Source organism: Lepus europaeus, chromosome 2 (genome assembly GCF_033115175.1).
Source record: "Lepus europaeus isolate LE1 chromosome 2, mLepTim1.pri, whole genome shotgun sequence".
Taxonomy (NCBI): Eukaryota; Metazoa; Chordata; class Mammalia; order Lagomorpha; family Leporidae; genus Lepus; species Lepus europaeus.
In genome coordinates, this window is record NC_084828.1 from 75,720,119 (window position 1) to 75,738,714 (window position 18,596).

Here is an 18,596-nt window from a genome sequence, read left to right on the forward strand (position 1 = left end):
CCACATGAAAGACCTGGATTCAGTTCCCAGCTCCCAGCTTTGGCACGGCTCAGTCCTGGTCTTTTCGGGCATTTGGGGAGTGAACGTGTAGTTGAGAACACCGTCCCACACTCTGTGCCTTTCAAAATAAATACAGAAGAAAAAAAAAAAAACGCACTTTGTAAAACAAAGCAAAAAACTATCTTCAGCTTCAAGAAGTTCCACAAGAGGTCCTTGACATGACTCATACACTATTTTGATAGAAATATGTGAAGAACAGTAAAGGCATAGAGTCAATGGCTTCCAATTTTTTTTTTTTTAATGCAGATGCCTTACTAATAGTAGGAAAAAATGCAAGGGGTGCCCACACGGTACTGGCTATATTGTTTCCACTGAGTTGTCAAATATGGGTCCTCAAGTTCCCTGCACATGCCAGTGTATTCCATTACCTCCCCAACCATGACAAGGGATTCACAGCCTCCAAACTGCAGTCCATTCATACATTCATAATTAGGAAAACTGTGACAGAACCCTAGAGAAAGGTTTTGCAGAAACCGAGGGGAGGGGAAGGGGAAGGCTCATTCAATTCACTGCAGCTCCATTAGCAAATCTCCCAGGAACGAAAATCTTTGGGCAACACACTTGAAAGCCATGAGGATTTCCTTGGTAAATAAAAACAATATAATTTCTGACTCGTTGCATTGAGTTAAAAGTAAACCAGACTACCCTAGGTTATGTTCATGATATGTATCTTCCTTTCTAATGCTCTGTGGTAGAATGAGAAAGCCATGCCAAGATGGCCACTGGCAAGCGAGTGTCAGTTACTCAGGAATGGCTTTGGAAACCCCCTGGGAAACCACCTGAGAAACCATCTGGCAACAGAGCCTGCCTGGCAACAGGCTGTGATTGGTTAAGGCATAAACTGCCCCTTGACCAGATTGGCTGTCTCGGCTATATAAGCTGCTGTACCAACTGAAATAAATGAGTCTGTGGGCTGCTTGCCTCTGGCCCACTTTCACCAGACTCCCAGGGTCTGTGTGGCAACTCCACACCTCTTGCCTCCACTGCACTCCTCCTCTCAGAACGAATCCACTGTGTTCATGACATGTATCTTCTTTTCTAATTCTCCTTGCCCATTTGAGTGGTGACTCCTTCTGACTTTCTTGAGAGCTCCAAACCCTTCTATTTCCCCTCCCTGCTTGGGAAGAATTCAGTATTTTTTACACTTATTGACTGGCATGGATTGATGTTAAAGTTTAACAGTTAAGGTGTCATATGATGATGATGGATGTGCTTCCCGGAGCACAGCTGCATAATACAGGCTTAAGGACATCCATATCTAGATTATTTATGTGTCCATTCATTCACATAGGCAAACAAAGTATTCTTATTGCTATTCTAACCCAGTCATAGGGACAGTTCCTGTTACCTTGATTCTACACCCCTCCCAAACCACTGCCACCACTCATGTCCCTGTCCTTCAAAATCTAAGGCTTCCCAAATGGGCCAGATCCACCCCTGCCCCTCCCATAACCAACAGGTGTGCCCCCAAGGTCAGACCTGCTACTCCTACTCTTGATTACAGGAAAAGACGAGGCATAAGAGGACGAAGAGAACAAAAACCAGGAGAGGGGATGAGACACAAAGGTGCCTCCCATAGCACCGCGGCTGGTCATCCAAGGGGCTTGCTCAAAAGAAGAGGCGAGGGAAGCAGGATGAAAGAGGGAGGGAGTGGAGGGCTGTTTCATTTGCTCTGTTTTTAAGCTGTTTAGAATCACAGATCCTGAAATGAATACATCTGCAGGCCTCGCATAACAGCAAAGGCAAGATTGAGCACCCAAAGCTTTTTCACATTTTTCTACAGAGGTACTTTATAGATGTATTATTAGTTAATGTCATTTGCAAATTGCTCATTCACATCCTAAATGTACAAAATCATTTTACAAAAATGCTTTAAAAATGAGTAGACAATGTGTCTGCTGGGCTGTTCCTGGAAGGCATAGCTGGGCAGGTGGGTCGGGGCAACATCCGGCATAGCCGCTGCTGCCTCTTCGTCCGCCGTCCTGTCTCCCTGTGCCTCTGTTCCAGCTCGCTGCATCTGATTCTTCATCTGTCGTCCTCCTTCCTGCGGCCTTCTTCTCCCCTGGACTCACTGCTCCACAGATGACCACGCCGGACAAATCATTAACAGAACTACATCTTCGTACCTTTCTATGTCGGCTCTCTGGGGCCTCCAGCAGTCTTATTTCCAGTGGCCTTTTATGCCTTAATAAATCACTTCAGATTTAAATAAATCTCTTTCAACCAGAGTTCTCAAGCAGCCTTCATATCCTTTGAGTCAGCTTTATACGTTTAGTCCTTTAAGTACCTGTATTACAATAGTTGCCCCTCATGATCGAAACAGCTGAGACAGCTGTCTTGTTAACAACTGTTTAACATTCTGTGTCCCCAGGATTTCTGCTAAGAAAATACAAAAAGGAAAAATCCAGCCCAATAATTGGCTGTAATAAATTCTTAATGTGTACTGCTACTTAAGGTGAAGTCTCTAGGCCAAAATTATTGCAATCAAATAATCAGTTCTTCCAAACATCACCAAAAGATCCTGGGTCATGCACCAGACCAGAAATCCACTGTGATATTGACATACAAAGGATTGTGCTTCACAGAAAGTAACTTATAAGTACAACTAGTCAACCCATCTGTCTTCCAGACTCGTGCCACCTGGTGTAAGAGCTTCATCCTAAAGATAAAAAGAACAGATGTCAATGACAAGGCAAGAATTCAACGTATGTCTTCCACTGCTGTTTGCCTTTCCCCAAAAGATGGTCAAAGTATTTTTGTAAATTATTTTACCTATTAGGTTTCCTATTGTCAAAAAGTTTGCTTTCCCCATCAAAAGTAACAAACACCAATGATAACTACATATTCACTTCTCAGGCTCCACAGAAGGCTCTGGGGAGCAGGGCAGGCATCTGGCATCATGGTTAAGCTGCTGGTTAGAATGCCTGCCTCCCATATCAGCATGCCTTGGTTCAGTCCCAGTTCTGCTCCCAATTCCAGCTTCCTGCTACTGTGTATCCTTTGAGGCAAAAGACATTGGCTGAGGCAGTGAGGTCTCTGCTACCCGCATGGGAGACCAGATCCAGGCATTTGGGGAATAATCCATAGATAGGAGATCTCTGCTCATATCTCTCTCTCTCTCTCTCTCTCTCTCTCTCTCCAATTCAAAAAAAGAAAAAAGTTGTCTAGCATTGCGTAAAAAAAATTCAGGAGCCAGCGTGGAGAAGATCCCACTGGCCAAAGATGAGACAATTTGGGTGTCAAAAATAATATTAATGGGGCTGGCGCTGTAGTGTAGCGGGTGGAGCCACTGCCTGCGGTTTGGGCATCCCATATGGGCACCGGTTTGAGACCTGGCTGCTCCACTTCTGATTCAGCTCTCTTCTGTGGCCTGCGAAAGCAGTGGAAGATGGCCCAAGTTCTTGGGCCCCTGCACCCATGTGGAAGACCTGGAGGAAGCTCTTGGTTCCTGGCTTTGGATCAGCACGGCTCTGGCCATTGCAGCCATTTGGGAAAGGAACCAGCAGATGGAAGACCTCTCTCTCTCTCTGCCCCTGCAGCTCTGCCTTTCAAATAAATAAATAAATCTTTATACAATAATAATATTAACTACTTCTAAAGGATGGTAGGAAATAGCAACTCATTTCTCTGAAGAAAGATAAAGCAATGCTTGATTCTGTCCTTTTATCCTGCTTTTCCTCTATAAACTGTACTTCAAGGTATTCAAACAGACGACAAGGGCCAGTCCATCTCAATAAAAATGTTTATTAAATGAAGAAATGACAGAATTAGATTACAATTTTGCAAACCTGATTAAATAATAAATTTAGACAAGAAGCCTTGATAGCTGATAAAAACCATAGGTAAAATACTGATTCAGAATTTCACAATGGGGCTGGTACTGTGGCACAGTGGTTTAAGCTGCTGCCTGCAGTACCAGCATCCCATATGAGCCCTGGTTCGAGTACCAGCTGTTCCACTTCCAATCCAGCTCTCTGCTAACACATCTGGGAAAGCAGCAGACGATGGGCCAAGTGCTTGGGCCCCTCCACCTGGGGCGGGGAGACCCAGAAGCAGCTCCTAGTTCCTGGCTCCTGGCTTTAGCCTGGCCCAGGCCCCAGCTGTTGCAGTCATTTGGGGAGTGAACCAGCAGATGGAAGATTTCTCTGTGTCTTCCCCCACCCACCACTGCTCTAACTCTGCCAATCAAATAAACAAATCTTTTTTTAAAAAAAAATAACAATAATTTCACAATGAGTGGATATGACAATGCCTGAGCCCACAGATCAGCCTGGACATCACAAAAAAGATGCAACCAGACATTATGTCCTCCTACCAATATAAGAGAAGAAAAACTATACAATAATATACTAGCCCAAGCTATACAATACCACTAACAAAGCACTCTTGCCCAAAAACAGTATCCAGAATCTGTTCAAGCCTCCAGAAATTTAGAGAAATCTAATTCCCAGTTTACAAAATACAGAGATCAAAGGAACATATTAAGTTATACCATCATGGGCATACATTTGGTGCAGCTGTGGAGACACTGTTTGGGGGACCTGGCAACATGCTATATGGGCCCAGATTGAGTCTTGGCTGCTCTACTTCTATCCAGCTCCCTGCTAATGGCCTGGGAAAAGCAGCAGAAGATGGCCCAAGCTCTTAGGCCCCTGCCACTCATGTGGAAAGACCCAGATGAAGCTCCTGGCTTTGGCCTGGCCCAGCCCTGGCCATTAAGGCTACTTGGGAAGTAAACTAGTGGATGGAAGATTTCTCTCCCTGTGTCTCTATAACTCTTTCAAATAAATAATAAATAAATCTTAAAAAAAAAAAAAAAAAAAGGCAGCAGCAGCACTGTTCGGGATGCCTGTATTACACTGCGGCCCAGCTCTCCTCCTGATCCCAGCTTTCTGCTAATGCAACACCCTGGGAAACAGCAGTGATGGTTCAAGTACTTGGGTCCCTGGCACCCATGTGGAAACCTGGATTTAGTTCCTGGATCTCCCAGTATTTGGAGAGTGAACCAATGGATGATAGGTCTCTCTTTGTCATCCTCCTCATAGTGTGGGTGTGTCTGTGTCTACCTGCCTCTTAAGTAAAAAAAAAAAAATTATAACACTAGTATGTGGGGCTAGCACTGTGGCATAGTGGGTAAAGCAGCCACCTGTGGTACTGGCATCTCATATGGGTGCTAGTTCAAGTCTCGGCTGCTCCACTTCTGTTCCAGCTTCCTGCTAATGTGCCTGGGAAAACAGTGGAGAATAGGCCAAGTGCTTGGGCCCCTGCACCCACACAGGAAACCGGAAGAAGCTCCTGACTCCTGGTTTCAGCCTAGCCCTGCCTCAACCATTGCAGCCACTTAAGGAGAGAACCAGCAGATGGGACAATCTCTTTCTGTCTGTCTGTCTGTCTGTCTCTCTCTCTCTCTCTCTCTCTAACTCTGCCTTTCAAATAAATAAATCCTTAAAAAGAAAGAAAGAAAGAAAGAAAGAAAGAAAGAAAGAAAGAAAGAAAGAAAGAAAATAAATAAATAAATACTGGTATGCAACTGGCAACATCCACAATGTAAGAAATTCTACTGGACAAATGACTTGTGTTCACCAAATGACTTGTGAGGAAAACAAAGAAAAGAAGGGGCGGGAGAACCTGAGAATGAAAGGGATCACCCAAATGCAAGGCAGACTTTGTCTAAACACTGAACCAACCAACTGCTTTCAACACAAGCCCAACACTCATGACATAGTCAGGAGTGGCATGCCACGACACATGTGCTTGGTTTATAAATAATCCTGGGCAGAGAAGAAAAAAGGGAGAGGAAGGAGGGAGACCATGATAACCGCTGAAGTCAGGGCTCCATGCCCATTCTCTCTCCTTTGGTGTCTGCTTGAAAATGTCCTTAATAAAAAGCATTTGACAAAATGGACTGACTGATGTGACGGAACTCAGCGCCCTTCCAGGCAGGAGGGGGGCTGGCCAGGTGCGTGCCTCCAGGACTTACCGTTCTATATTCACCTCGTTGCCTCTGTCTCTAGTGTGGAAGATCATCGTGTATTTACCCACTTCAGGCTTTGGCCGCAAGATCTTCATTCTGTGGAGCTCAACCCTAGCAAAACAGCAAAGATTTATTTCCCACTCACCTACCACAAGGCTTTACAAAGGATCACCAGCAAAAGTTCACACACCCACACACAGAGAATCACACAGAGCCTGATTATCTGGATATTAGAGAAAAAAGAAAAGCTTCTAAAATTTCGAATTTTCTTATAAGGAGAAACTTCACCTAGTAAGCACATAAAAGAACCACATTTAACATGTATAACTGGGGCACAAAGGAAATAGGTCAATGTATAGTTAGTCATTTTCAAATAACACTGATAAAGTGCTTATTTAATACATCCTAAAGAATAGGAGTATCAATTCTCTCAGGATCCCTAACACATGGCTTCTTTTAATGAAGGAATGACGGCTGAAGGTCACAGCTTTAAAGCCACAAACCTAGGTTCAAATTTAAACTGTTATTTACAACTTTGATAAGTGAGCTCACTAGGCTGGTCTCAGTTTCTGCATATATATGTAAAATGGCAATGGTGACACGGAATTGTTCCAAAGACTCAAAGGACGTAATTCACATGGAACAGACACGGCAGACCATAATGTATTATATGAAGGGGGCAAAGAGAGATGGTGTCTGCTGTACCATCGAGTAAATAAAAATTCAGTAAATAAATCTCTACCAACTTTTATGCTCAAATAATTTTAGTTTAGCCATGGCTTTAACTGGGAACCATTCTGAAGGCCAAGATGTTCTCTTATTAAATGAAAGTAAAACCTGGGGCTCCCCTTTACCTTGAAACTAAGAGGCAGCAAGAAAAACAATAGTGAGGGTATCTAATCGTGGTGGGCAATGGAATGGATTTGGGGAAGAAGATGGGCATCGTCTACCTTCAATCCTTGCCTTGCCTCTCTTGCACCCTCCCTGTCCAGTTCACAAACTATGGCTGCCAAGGACTGGACCATGAAGAGTGGCTGTCCACCACTACACTACAGTGCTAAAATCCATGCATCATTTTTCCATAATACTCATTTTCCATGAATTCTTTGAAGGTCCCTTGGCTGCATGGATTTCAGAAATTTTTGGTACCAAAACAAACTTATCTTTTAATTCCACTTTTCCAGAACTTTTGTGAAGCATTCTTCTATTCTCTTTGAGCCCTCGGGAGCAGAGAACGGAAGAAGGGAACCTGGAAGTAATGCCAACAGCCCAGTATCAGCCTGGGACTGGGGCAGCCTCTGTTCCCGCAGGGCGTGGCACAGGCTGGCCAATGCAAAAGGAGGAGAAAACAGCTCCTCAGAGACTGCAGGCACCGCCTATCCCCAAACGGAAACTATGTCAGGATCCCCTGGGGCCTGGGAGAAACCACAGGTTCCTACTAGGCACTTCTCCCAAGGGCAGTTTTGCATTCAGTGATGCGACCTCCCTTGTCTCAGTAATCTCCAGCTAGGAATCCTCAAAGGCCACTGCCACCATTTCTGGGCCCCAGACACCCATGCCACTGGCAAAGAGCAACTTAGGCCATCTTGCCCACCCTCCACCCCAATAAACGCCTCCCGTGAGCTGCTGGATTGGAATCTACAGAAATTATACATAAGCCACTGATAGCAGAGCCCCGTGAAGGGGACCTTGCTCTGTTGTTCACCTGAGTCTGAGGTCATCGTCTTCGCCTCCCCATCCCCAGTAGTTGTTAGAGAATCCATTCACCTTGAAAAACTGCTCTCTGCTTAGGGCAGTAACACCCCCAAAATATCCGCTGTAACGTAACCTGGAGCAAAAGAGAGGGCAGAAAAGATAAGATCATTAGTACCAGGCCTTTCTGTTCTCCACACACTGCACAGGCCTCCATCTCCAAGGCTAGCATTCTGGGAACACTTTGCAGAGCAGGCACTTCTACCCATCCACTCCTGCTCCACATGCCCTCCCAATGCTCCTGGCCTACCCCGTCTTGCCTTCCTTCCGCTATTTAGACAAATGCTCACATCTGCACCCACAAGCAAGGTATCACCCTCCTGTTACTATTAATGACTGAGTGTAGCAATCTGAAGAAGTGCCTATAAATATACAAGCAACATCAGACCTGGATGACAGACTTATCTTGTGGGCTGATCCCATAAATGGGCCAATCCCATAAATGGCAATGGCTACCAAGAGCAATGGGTTAAGAAGGATTCTGAGGCTGTAGCCAGATTCAGCAAAAATGAGGTCATCATAAATATGTTTTGTACTTTCACTTTTTCCTTTACAGGGTAAGAGTAGAGATCAACAGACAGCTCCTGTACACACTCTGTATGCAAATCTCTACTCCATGCATTGAAATCTTCATCTCAGAGTCTGTTTCCTGAAGAACCCAACACACCCCAACACCCCTGATTTATGACTTGGTTAGGTAGGGAGATGAAAGTGCCTTTCAAGAAAGTAGGGTGTACTGACAATAATTTAGTTTTAAGAGCATGATAATGAATTATGTTTTAGATAAGCTGAATTTGAAATAGTCTTACAGCTCCTGTCAGTAGGCAAAGAGACACAGGCTCCAAGCCCACAAGAGCTACAGATATACTTTGGAAATAAGCTGTCAAGCAGTGGTAGATGAAGGCACAGGAGCAGGAGAAATCACCCATAGGTAGTGCAGCGGGAGAGAAGAGAAGCACTCACAGCGGGGAGCAGTGGGGCTAGGCTCTGTGGAACTGAGGAGAAAACCAACAAGTGAAAGGAGAAAAGGGAAAAACCACGGGAGAAATCTGGAAGCAACAGTCAAAGAGCCCTGTCCCGTCACCCAGAACCCATATGTGTGTATCAGCTGACATGAGCCACCCCGAGAAACAACTGTAGTTCCGGAATACAACACTGGAACAATTCAGAAATGCAAATGAAGGTAGCTTAGTCACTTGGATGTGGCTAAATGCAAAGACATGAAAATCTGGAGGATGTCCAAACTGCTTCAGTTTGAAGTGTTCCCGGAAGGGTCGATTAAATGTGTGTGCTTTTCCAGACAGGAAGACAAACTAAAGGGCAAGACCAATGAAAATGTAGATACTGGCCTTCTAAGAAATGGAACCCAAAAGCTGCTTATTTCTTTGTTCAGAGAAAATATTGGAAACCCTATATAGCCCCTAACAGAATTGATTTACCTTTATAACTCCAAGCTGAAATTCTGGGAAATGATATATTTTGCAACCTAGAGCAATACAAGGAAATGAAGTGCTCAGAAGGTGGCTGTTTCTGACCAAGACATCTACCAGCGCTGACTTGCTGCCATGATTGTCAGGCTCTGTTTGGGGAGGGGGTGTCAGCTCCCTGAGGATCCTCCCTAGGTCCCTGGGAGGAGAATCACTGCTGAGCACCAACAAGCAGTCCCCATGAAGGAATCAGCACCATGGCTTGGTGGTGACCTGGCCCCACCCCCACCCACCATGTTCAAGACAGTGATTCCACATCACCACACCCTAACATGCCCCTGCCCTCAAAGGCCTCATCATCCAGCAAGCGAAGCGGGTGTCATCAGGGTTCCAATGGACACGATGCCGCTACACCAGGATGCAGGAGGCCTCAAGGGGCTCAGCCAGGCAGCAAATGGGATCTCCTAGCAGCCAGATTCCATGAGGAAAAGCAGAGGGAGAAAAAGGCAGGCTGTGTGAGGGCCACCTGGAGACCAGGTTAGCTGGAGCCAGGAGAAGCACAAGACAGGAACTCTTGGCTTCCCAGTGCCTGCTGGATGACAGGCACTGTGTTTAACAACTGTCTCTGTGTTCACTGATCTTTGCTTTGGGTTTTTCTTCTTATCTGGAAAACCATAAAAAGCAAATGGCCCTGGAACTGCTTTGTGATTTTAAAGGACCATAAGGCCCAAGGGTGGGGAATGTATAGTCATAAAATAGCAAAAGACCATTTGTAGAAAGTAGGCAGGTGCCAAGTCATTCCTGGCAGTTAAATCTGCCACAGCTTGACCCAGAGGCTTCTCACCAACCCATAGATTTATCTATGGCTTCAGCACAGTCTGAGACACCTGGCGTAAGTAACTCTCACTTCTTTCCTCCATCTGTGTGTCCAGTGGAAACATTTCTGACACAAACGCCAACTTTCACAGGGCTGCTCTGAGAGGGAAGTTGCATGTGTTGTGTGAGGGGAAAGATGTAGTGACACACAGTCATCAGCAGGGACACACACTCAGCCACTTGCAAAGGATCCTGTGGACCCCCACAGGGAGTTTGCCCAGAGCAGCAAAGGTAAGAAGCCCAGGAGAAAGCTGATGGCAGCTCTCACATTATTTATGCAGATCTTTTCCTGGCCACAAAAGGTGAGGGAGCTTACATGATACATCCACTAGAACAGAACACCACCAATGACAAACCAAGACTGGAGCAAATTAAACCACAATAGAAAATAATCTCCAAATAGCATTCTTTTCAGTTTCTAAAAGATTTGGCTCAGTTTCTTGAATCCAGATCAAAAGGGAGATACATTCAATTACCTTCAATTACATTAAGAAAACCTGTCAGTTATTGAAGGGAGACAAGGTTTTCTGAAAATCTAGTTATAAAAGAAATGTGTGGCCAGCTACAATAAGTTAAATAGCAAGATTCATACATGGCCCCGTTCTTAGAGTGAGTGAAGATCATCTGATAAAGACATTCCTGTGAATGCAAGTGTCAACATCAGTTCCCAGCAGGAATGCTTATGGCCCAACTTAACACAAAGATAAAATCAAGAATCCCTAAAAAAACAATCCTCTGTGATTATTCAGAAACAGAATAGGTAATGAGAAGTTTAAGGTAAGCATCTATGGCAAGTCCAAGTGACAGAAGTACAAGCATTCTGTATAGTCTGTGATCTCTTATTAATTTTACACAATAACTGGGGATATACTTCTGAAAAAGTCAAGGATCAATTTCCCTGATGAACATAAACACAAAAATATTCATAAAATACTAGCCAATCAAATCCAACAACAGAAAGATCATCCACCAAGATTTATCCCTGATATGCAGGGATGGTTCAACTTTGCAAATCAATGTGATACATCACATTAACAAACTGAAGAACAAAACCATGTCATTATCTCAACAGATGCAGAGAAAGCATCTTTCATGATGAAAACATTAAGCAAATTGGGTATAGAAGGAACATTCCTCAACACAATCAAAGAAATTTATGACAAACCCACAGTCAGTGTCCTATTGAATGGAGAATATTTGGAAGCATTCCCACTGAGATCCAGAACCAGAAAAGGATGCCCACTCTCACCACTGCTATTCAATATGGTCCTGGAAGTTTTAGCCAAGCCATTAGGCAAGAAAAAGAAATCAATGGGATACATATTGGAAAAGAGGAAGTCAAACTATCCCAATTTGCAGATGAGATGATTCTATATATAAGGGACTCAGAAGACTCCACTAAGAGTCGATCGGAACTCACTCAAGAGTTTGGAAATGTAGCAAGATATAAAATCAACACAGAAAAATCAATAGCCTTTATATATGCAGACAATGCTATGGCTGAGAAAGAGCTTCTAAAATCAATCCCATTCATAATAGTTACAAAAAAAAATCAAATACCTTGGAATAAATTTAACCAAGGATGTCAAAGATCTCTACGATGAGAATTACAAAACATTAAAGAAAGAGAAGACACAAAAAAATGTAAAAACCTTCCATGTTCATGGATTATAAGAATCAACATCATCAAAATGTCCATATTATAGAAAGCAATTTACAGATTAAATGTGATAGCAATCAAAATACCAAGGGCATTCTTCTCAGATATAGAAAAAATGATGCTGAAATTCATATGGGAACACAGGAGAACCCAAATAGCTAAGGCAATCTTATACAACAAAATCAAAGCCAGAAGCATCACAATATCAGATTTCAAGACATACTATAGGGCATTGATAACCAAAACAGCCTGGTACTGGTACAAAATCACATGGATACACCAGTAGAACAGAATAGAAACACCAGAAATCAACCCATGCATCTACAACCAACTTATCTTTGACAAAGGAGCTAAAATCAATCAATTAAGGATAATCTCTTCAACAAATGGTGCTGGGAAAACTGGATCTCCACATACAGAAGTATGAAACAAGACCCCTACCTTACACCTTATACAAAAATCCACTCAAAATGGATTAAAGACCTAAATCTATAACCTGATACCATCAAATTATTACAGAACATTGGGGAAACCCTGCAAGTCATTGGCACAGGCAAGGAGTTGTTGGAATAGGCCTCAGAGGCACAGGCAATCAAAGCCAAAATTGACAAATGGGATTACATCAAATTGAGAAGCTTATGCACAGCAAAAGAAATACTCAGCAAAGTGAAGAGGCAACTGACAGAATGGGAAAAAATATTTGCAAACTATATAACCAATAAAGGATTAATAACCAGAATATATAAGGAAATCAAGAAACTCAACAACAAAACAAACAACTCAGTTAAGAAATGGGCAAAGGACTTAAACAGGCATTTTTCAAAAGAGGAAATCCAAATGGCCAACAGACACATGAAAAAAATGCTCTGGATCACTAGCCATCAGGGAAATGCAAAACAAAACCACAATGAGATTTCACCTAGCCCCCCATTAGAATGGCTTTCATATAGAAATCAACAAACAACAAATGCAAGGGAAGATGTTGGGAAAAAGGTACCTTAATCCATTGTTGGTGGGAATGTAAACTGGTAAAGCCACCATGGAATACGGCATGGAGATACCTCAGAAATCTGAATATAGACCTATCATATGACTCAGCCCTCTTGCTCCTGGGAATTTATCCAAAGGAAATGAAATCAATATATGAAAGAGTTATCTGTACCTCATGTCTATTGCAGCTCAATTCACAATAGCGAAAATATGGAATCAACGCAAACGACCATCAACTGAAGACTGGATAAAGAAATTATAGAATAGGTACTCCATGGAATACTACAGAGCAGTAAAAAAAAAAAAAATACAACCACAAAATCCTGTTGTTTGCAACAAAATGGATGAAGCTGGAAAACATCATACTTAAGTGAAATAAGCCAGTCCCAAAAAAATAAATATCATATGTTCTCCTTGATCTGTGATAAATAATATAGCAACTAAAAGGTAATCTATAGAAATGAAGTTGACACTTTGAGATGCAATAACTTTGAACAGCCCTTGTATCAGCTGTTGAGGAACAGTTTTTTTTTTTTTTCCCCATACTATTTGTTGAACTCTTTACTTAGTATAGAGTTAATTATATGTGCATAAAGTTAGTTGAAAATAGATCTTAGTAAAAAATAAGAATGGGACTAGGAAAAGGACTAGGAAAAGGGGTAGGAATATGGGTGGGAGGGCAGGCACAGTGGGAAGAATCATTGTGTTCCTAAAGTTGTACTTATGAAATGTATGAAGTTTGTATTCCTTAAATAAAAGATCTCAGGGGTGGGGGGAGAAGAGCCAAGGTTCAGTTATGATATGCTGCTTTCTTCAATGCAGAATTAACTCAATGGGCCAGAGTTGTAGTGCAACAGGTTAAGCTGCCACCTGAAATGCCAGCATCCCATATCAGAGCACCATTTCAAGTCCTGGTTGCTCTGCTTCCAATCCAGGTCCCTGCTAACTTGCCTGGGAAAGCAGTGGAAGATGACCCAATTGTTTGAGTCCTTGTCACCCACATGAGAGAGTGGATGGAGTTCTAGGCTCCTGGCTTCCACCTGGCCCATCCCTGGGCATTTTAACCATTCGAGGAGTAAACCAGTGGATAGAAGATTCTCTCTGCCCCCTTCTCCCTTTCTCTCTTTCTCCCTCTCCCTCCCTCTCTTTCTGTAACTCCAATTTAAAAAAAAAAAAAAGCAGATCTTTAAAATGTTTAAAAAGTGTGCAAGAATAAAATGTTCTTTTTAAAAAAAGAACTCAGCGCCAGCACTGTGGCATAGCGGGTAAAGCCGCCGCCTGCAGTGCCAGCATCCCATATGGGCACAGGTTCAAGTTCTCGCTACTCCAGCTCTCTGCTATGGCCTGGGAAAGCAGTAGAAGATGGCCCAAGTCCTTGGGCTCCTGCACCCGTGAGGGAGAACCAGAAGAGGCTCCTGGCTCCTGGCTTCAGATTGGCACAGCATCACCTGTTGCAGCCATTTGGGAAGTGAACCAGCAGAGGGAAGACTTCTCTCTCTCTCTCTCTCTCTCTCTCTCTCTCTCTGCCTCTGCCTCTGCCTCTGCCTCTGCCTCTCTGTAACTCTGCCTTTCAAATAAATAAATAAATAAATCTTTAAAAAGAACTCAAAAAAAAAAAAAAAAAAAAACAAAAATCCCTAAGATCAAGTTCCCCCAAGAGAAGAATCCCATGATTCTCTCCCTGCTTTCCATCCCCACACTCTGCCCTAACTTAGGCATGCAGCCTCTGTGCCCTCAGCTACTTCCTGCCCACTTTCTCCACCTAACATATCAATACCAGCTGCACTGAGCTTCCTCCTGTCATTCTGCAGCTGTGACCACACACCTACAGCTCCCTCTCCCCTTCCATAGGAAATTGAAACTCCTTATCAGACAAAGCAGAGCCTACATGATCTGGCCCCTGTCCAGCCACATTACTTGCCTCTCCTTCAAGACATCTGTTCTAGAAGACCAAGGAACTACTGTGCATTTCCTACAACACTGGACCATGCTCTTGTGCATGTCTTAGAACTCTTCTTGGAAGCACCTATCGATTCCACAAGATTAAGGTGATACCTCCATGAAAACAGCTTTAGCCCTTTGCCTGGATGCTCTCATCCATCAAGGCTTACTCTTGGTGTTTAGTTCCATTCCACAGCTTACACTAAAATGTGTTAGTTCCCAAGGCAAAAGTCACCTACTGTTAATATGACTCAGGAATTCTATTCAATAACCAAGTGAGAGACCTCCATTGGAAGGGCAATGTGGAAGCCAAGACCAAGTAAATATCTATGATTCAGTTTCAAGTTCCAACTCACCCATGGTATACCCTGGTTGACTCTCCTATATTATGTTATAGTTTCACAGTCCTCTCTCCTCCATCCAAGTGCTTACAGTTGTATTTGCAGGAATGTAAAACTAATGGAACTCTACTGCCTATCTCCTAGCACCAGCACTCAGGAGGGTGCTGAGGGTAGGTCTGTGTCATTAAAATTGACCTTGTGGCCCCTAGCACAGGAAGCATCATGGATGCCAGTACCTGTGAGTGGCAGGATTGGGAGAAAGCTGACAGGTAAGCATGCACACACATAAGCCAATAAGAGCTTTATTTGTAGAGAAACTTTCTTGCTCTCGACTTCCTCTTGGCAGTGTGAGAATAGGAGCTGTAAAATAAGGTTGAAAAGCATCTGTATCTCTCCTCAGTGTAGGGAAGGAGGCAGCTGACAGTACCTGGCACTACCACCATGGCTTTGAGAAACAGGAACTGTCCTGTGTCTCCTGGTTCCTGAGCAGTGGATCTGCCCCTCCCCACCCTTCCCCAGAACTCTGGAAAGAGTCATTCATAACAGAAGCCTCAATGTTGGCCTAAGAGGCACCATCTTAATGCCTCCTGGACGGGGAGGTCAGGGATTGGGAAATAGGCAATTTGAGTTCTACTCAGCGTGCAGAGTTTGCTACTTCCCTCAGGCAGGCACTGCAGGGTGAGAGTGGCCACCATGTGCAATGCTTGGGTCACATCCTCTTGGCTGCTCTTTCCTGTTTGTCTTTGTGATACTCTGCCAAGGTTGTTGTGGGATTTTTTTCCTAATTATAGTCTCTAATTCCCATTTTGAACCATAAGTAATATGTCATAGACCGTTGCTCCTCTGTGTCATTTTCCTGAGACACTCAGGCCACAACAGTCCACACAGCCTTGATGCCAAGAGAGCAAGCTTCTCTCTACCCAAGTAGGCCATCCACAGTGCCTTACCTGTACCCAGTGCTGTTCCTGCCAACCACCAGATGCTTGGGCTGATCCTCACAGGTATAAAGGTTAAAGTCATTCTCAGGTACCAGGTCCACGTCATGGAATATAAAGCAGTCCCAATTTTCTTCTTTGAGGGCCTCTAGGTAGCCCACATTCAATAGTTTGGCTCGATTGAACTTTTTACTTCCAGCCTATGGGTATGAACATGAAAACTTGAAAAGCTCCTGGGATTAGATTTCAGAACATTCCCTTCTTCTGTCCCCATGCAAGAGCTGGCATTATTCCTGCTAATGCACAAGACTTTACTTGGGAGGTCATTAAGATCTGAGAGAGAAGATGCAACAACAATACAAGACCCTTCGGTTTCTCCTTTATGCTTCACACACACATTCCATAACTTAAAAACATTCTTTGGTATCTGGAGAGTTTTTGTTGAATGGTATAGTTTCCATTTTGCAAGAGTAACAAGTTCTGGAGATTGGTGGCACAACAGTGGGAATGTTCTTAACGCTGCTGAGCAGTATAAGTGGTTTAGATCGTAAAAATAAGTGAAAAATGGCCAAGGTGGTAAATTTTATGCTGTGTGTATTTAAAACAGTTAAAAAATGTAATGTCATTTTAAAATACACATAAAAATAACAATATATTATACTTTTGTAATTTATTAAGAGGATAGACCTCTTATTATGTGTTCTTACCACAAATTTTTCTAAAACACACAAAATTTTAAAAACTACCTTTATCCCACTTTAAACTACAAAACTTTTCTATCATACTCATCACACCATTTAGTATCATGCCATTACTGTTTGACTCTCAGCTAAACCCAGTCCTACCCTCCAATATAAACTGACACCATGCTTCTAAGAGATTTAGTTAATAAGCCTGCCAGAAAGGATCAAGAAATCTTGACCTATAAACAGAGAAGATTATTGCTAATATTTTTAAGCTACTTAAAAATTTCTCGGAAATCACTGAAAACTCTGAGAGTAGAGGCTAATCCTCACGAGGGCCTTATGGACAGAGATTTAACAGTCAGTAAGAAGAATGCAATTTGACCTGCAAAATGACCAACATTAACAGTATGCAAAGATTTTATAGTAGTAATGTCTTCCACAGCTGCTTAGATGAAGTTCCGTAAGAAAAAATTCTGGTCGTTAAACAGTTTACTATAGCCAAGGTAAAGCAAGTTCTCAAAAGTTTCCATGGTGTGTTCTTCAAAGGACTAACACTAAGCAGACATACATTTGCACCCATATTGTACCTTAGGGGATGCTGTCCTGAGAACTCAGGATCAAATAAATCATTGAAGGTGGCAGCTTTACTCACTATGCCACAGCACCAGCCCCTAGTCAATCATTTCCAATAACAAAGAGAGACATCGTCAATCATCCACTCCACTAAACTTAGAGCTAAACTCATAAAAAGCAGTCTACAGGGGCCAGTGTAGTAGTGCAGCAGGTTGAGCCAATGCTTGCAAGCTGACAGCCCACATGGGCACTGGTTTGAGTCCCAGCTGCTCCACTTCGGAGCCAGCTCCCTGCTAGTGGGCCTAGGAAAGCAGTGGAAAATGGCCCAAGTGCTTGGGTGCCTGCACACACATGGGAGCCTCACATGGAGTTCTTGATTCCTGGCTTCAGCTTGACCCAGCCCTGACTGCTGAAGCCATCTGGGAATTAAACCACCGGATGGAAGATTCATTCATATTCATATTCATTCATCCATTCATTCATTCTCTCTCTCTCATTCTGACTTTCAAATAAATAAACAAATCTTTAAAATAAAAAAAGCAATCTACAGTTACACTGTGTTCCTACCAAATCATTCTTCTAGAAGCCAAATAAGTAAGTCAAGATAGTGAAAATTAGGGCCCAGTATTGTGGCATAGCAAGTAAAGCCCCCACTTGCAATACCAGCAACACATATGGGTACCAATTCAATTCCTGGCTGCTCTACTTCCATTCCAGCTCTCTGCTAATGACCTGGGAAAACAGGTGCTTGGGCCCTTGCCAGCTACATGGGAGACCTGGATGAAACTCCTGGCTCCTGGCTTCAGCTGGCCCCAGTCCTGGCCATTGCAGTCATCTGAAGAGTGAACCAGAGGATGGAAGGCCCCTTTTTCTGTCTTTCCTTCTCTCTAACTCTGACTTTCAAAGAAATATATAAAAATTTAAAAAATAAAGTGAAAATTAGTAAAGATCTCATCAGTTTGTACCCACGCAGAAACACAAAGTGTAAAAATACTGTTTCAGTACTAGTTACAGCATCACTGCACATTAGACAACACATTAAGGACAGATCCCACATGGGATGTAAGTACACAGTGACTCCTGTTGCTGACTTAACAATTTGACACTCCTGTTCATGGCGTCAGTAATCTCCCTAGGCTCTAGTCATGAGTTGCCAGGGCTATGGAAGCCTTTAGAGTTCGCTGACTTTGATCTTGTTCCGATAGGGTCACAGTCAAAGTGGAAGTTCTCTCCTCCCTTCAGAGAAAGGTACCTCCTTCTTTGATGGCCCCGTTCTTTCCACTGGGATCTCACTCACAGAGATCTTTCATTTAGGTCTTCTTCTTTTTTTCCTTTTCCATGGTATCTTGGCTTTCCATGCCTACAATACTCTCATGGGCTC

At 43.2% G+C, this 18,596-nt stretch overlaps 1 protein-coding gene across 1 annotated transcript in view; it reads right to left on the reverse strand.

Annotated features, from left to right (window-relative positions):
• Nucleotides 1-285: 285 nt before the first annotated feature.
• The window catches only part of B4GALT4 (beta-1,4-galactosyltransferase 4), a 45,252-nt gene continuing 26,941 nt past the window's right edge, over nucleotides 286-18,596 (reverse strand). The window contains exons 4-7 of the mRNA XM_062208527.1: nucleotides 15,969-16,156; nucleotides 7,740-7,862; nucleotides 6,041-6,145; nucleotides 286-2,719 (exon numbers count right to left, since the gene is read on the reverse strand). Coding sequence (XP_062064511.1) covers nucleotides 2,587-2,719; nucleotides 6,041-6,145; nucleotides 7,740-7,862; nucleotides 15,969-16,156 — 549 coding nt within the window. The 3' untranslated portion in view covers nucleotides 286-2,586. The remainder of the gene's footprint in view (nucleotides 2,720-6,040; nucleotides 6,146-7,739; nucleotides 7,863-15,968; nucleotides 16,157-18,596) is intronic.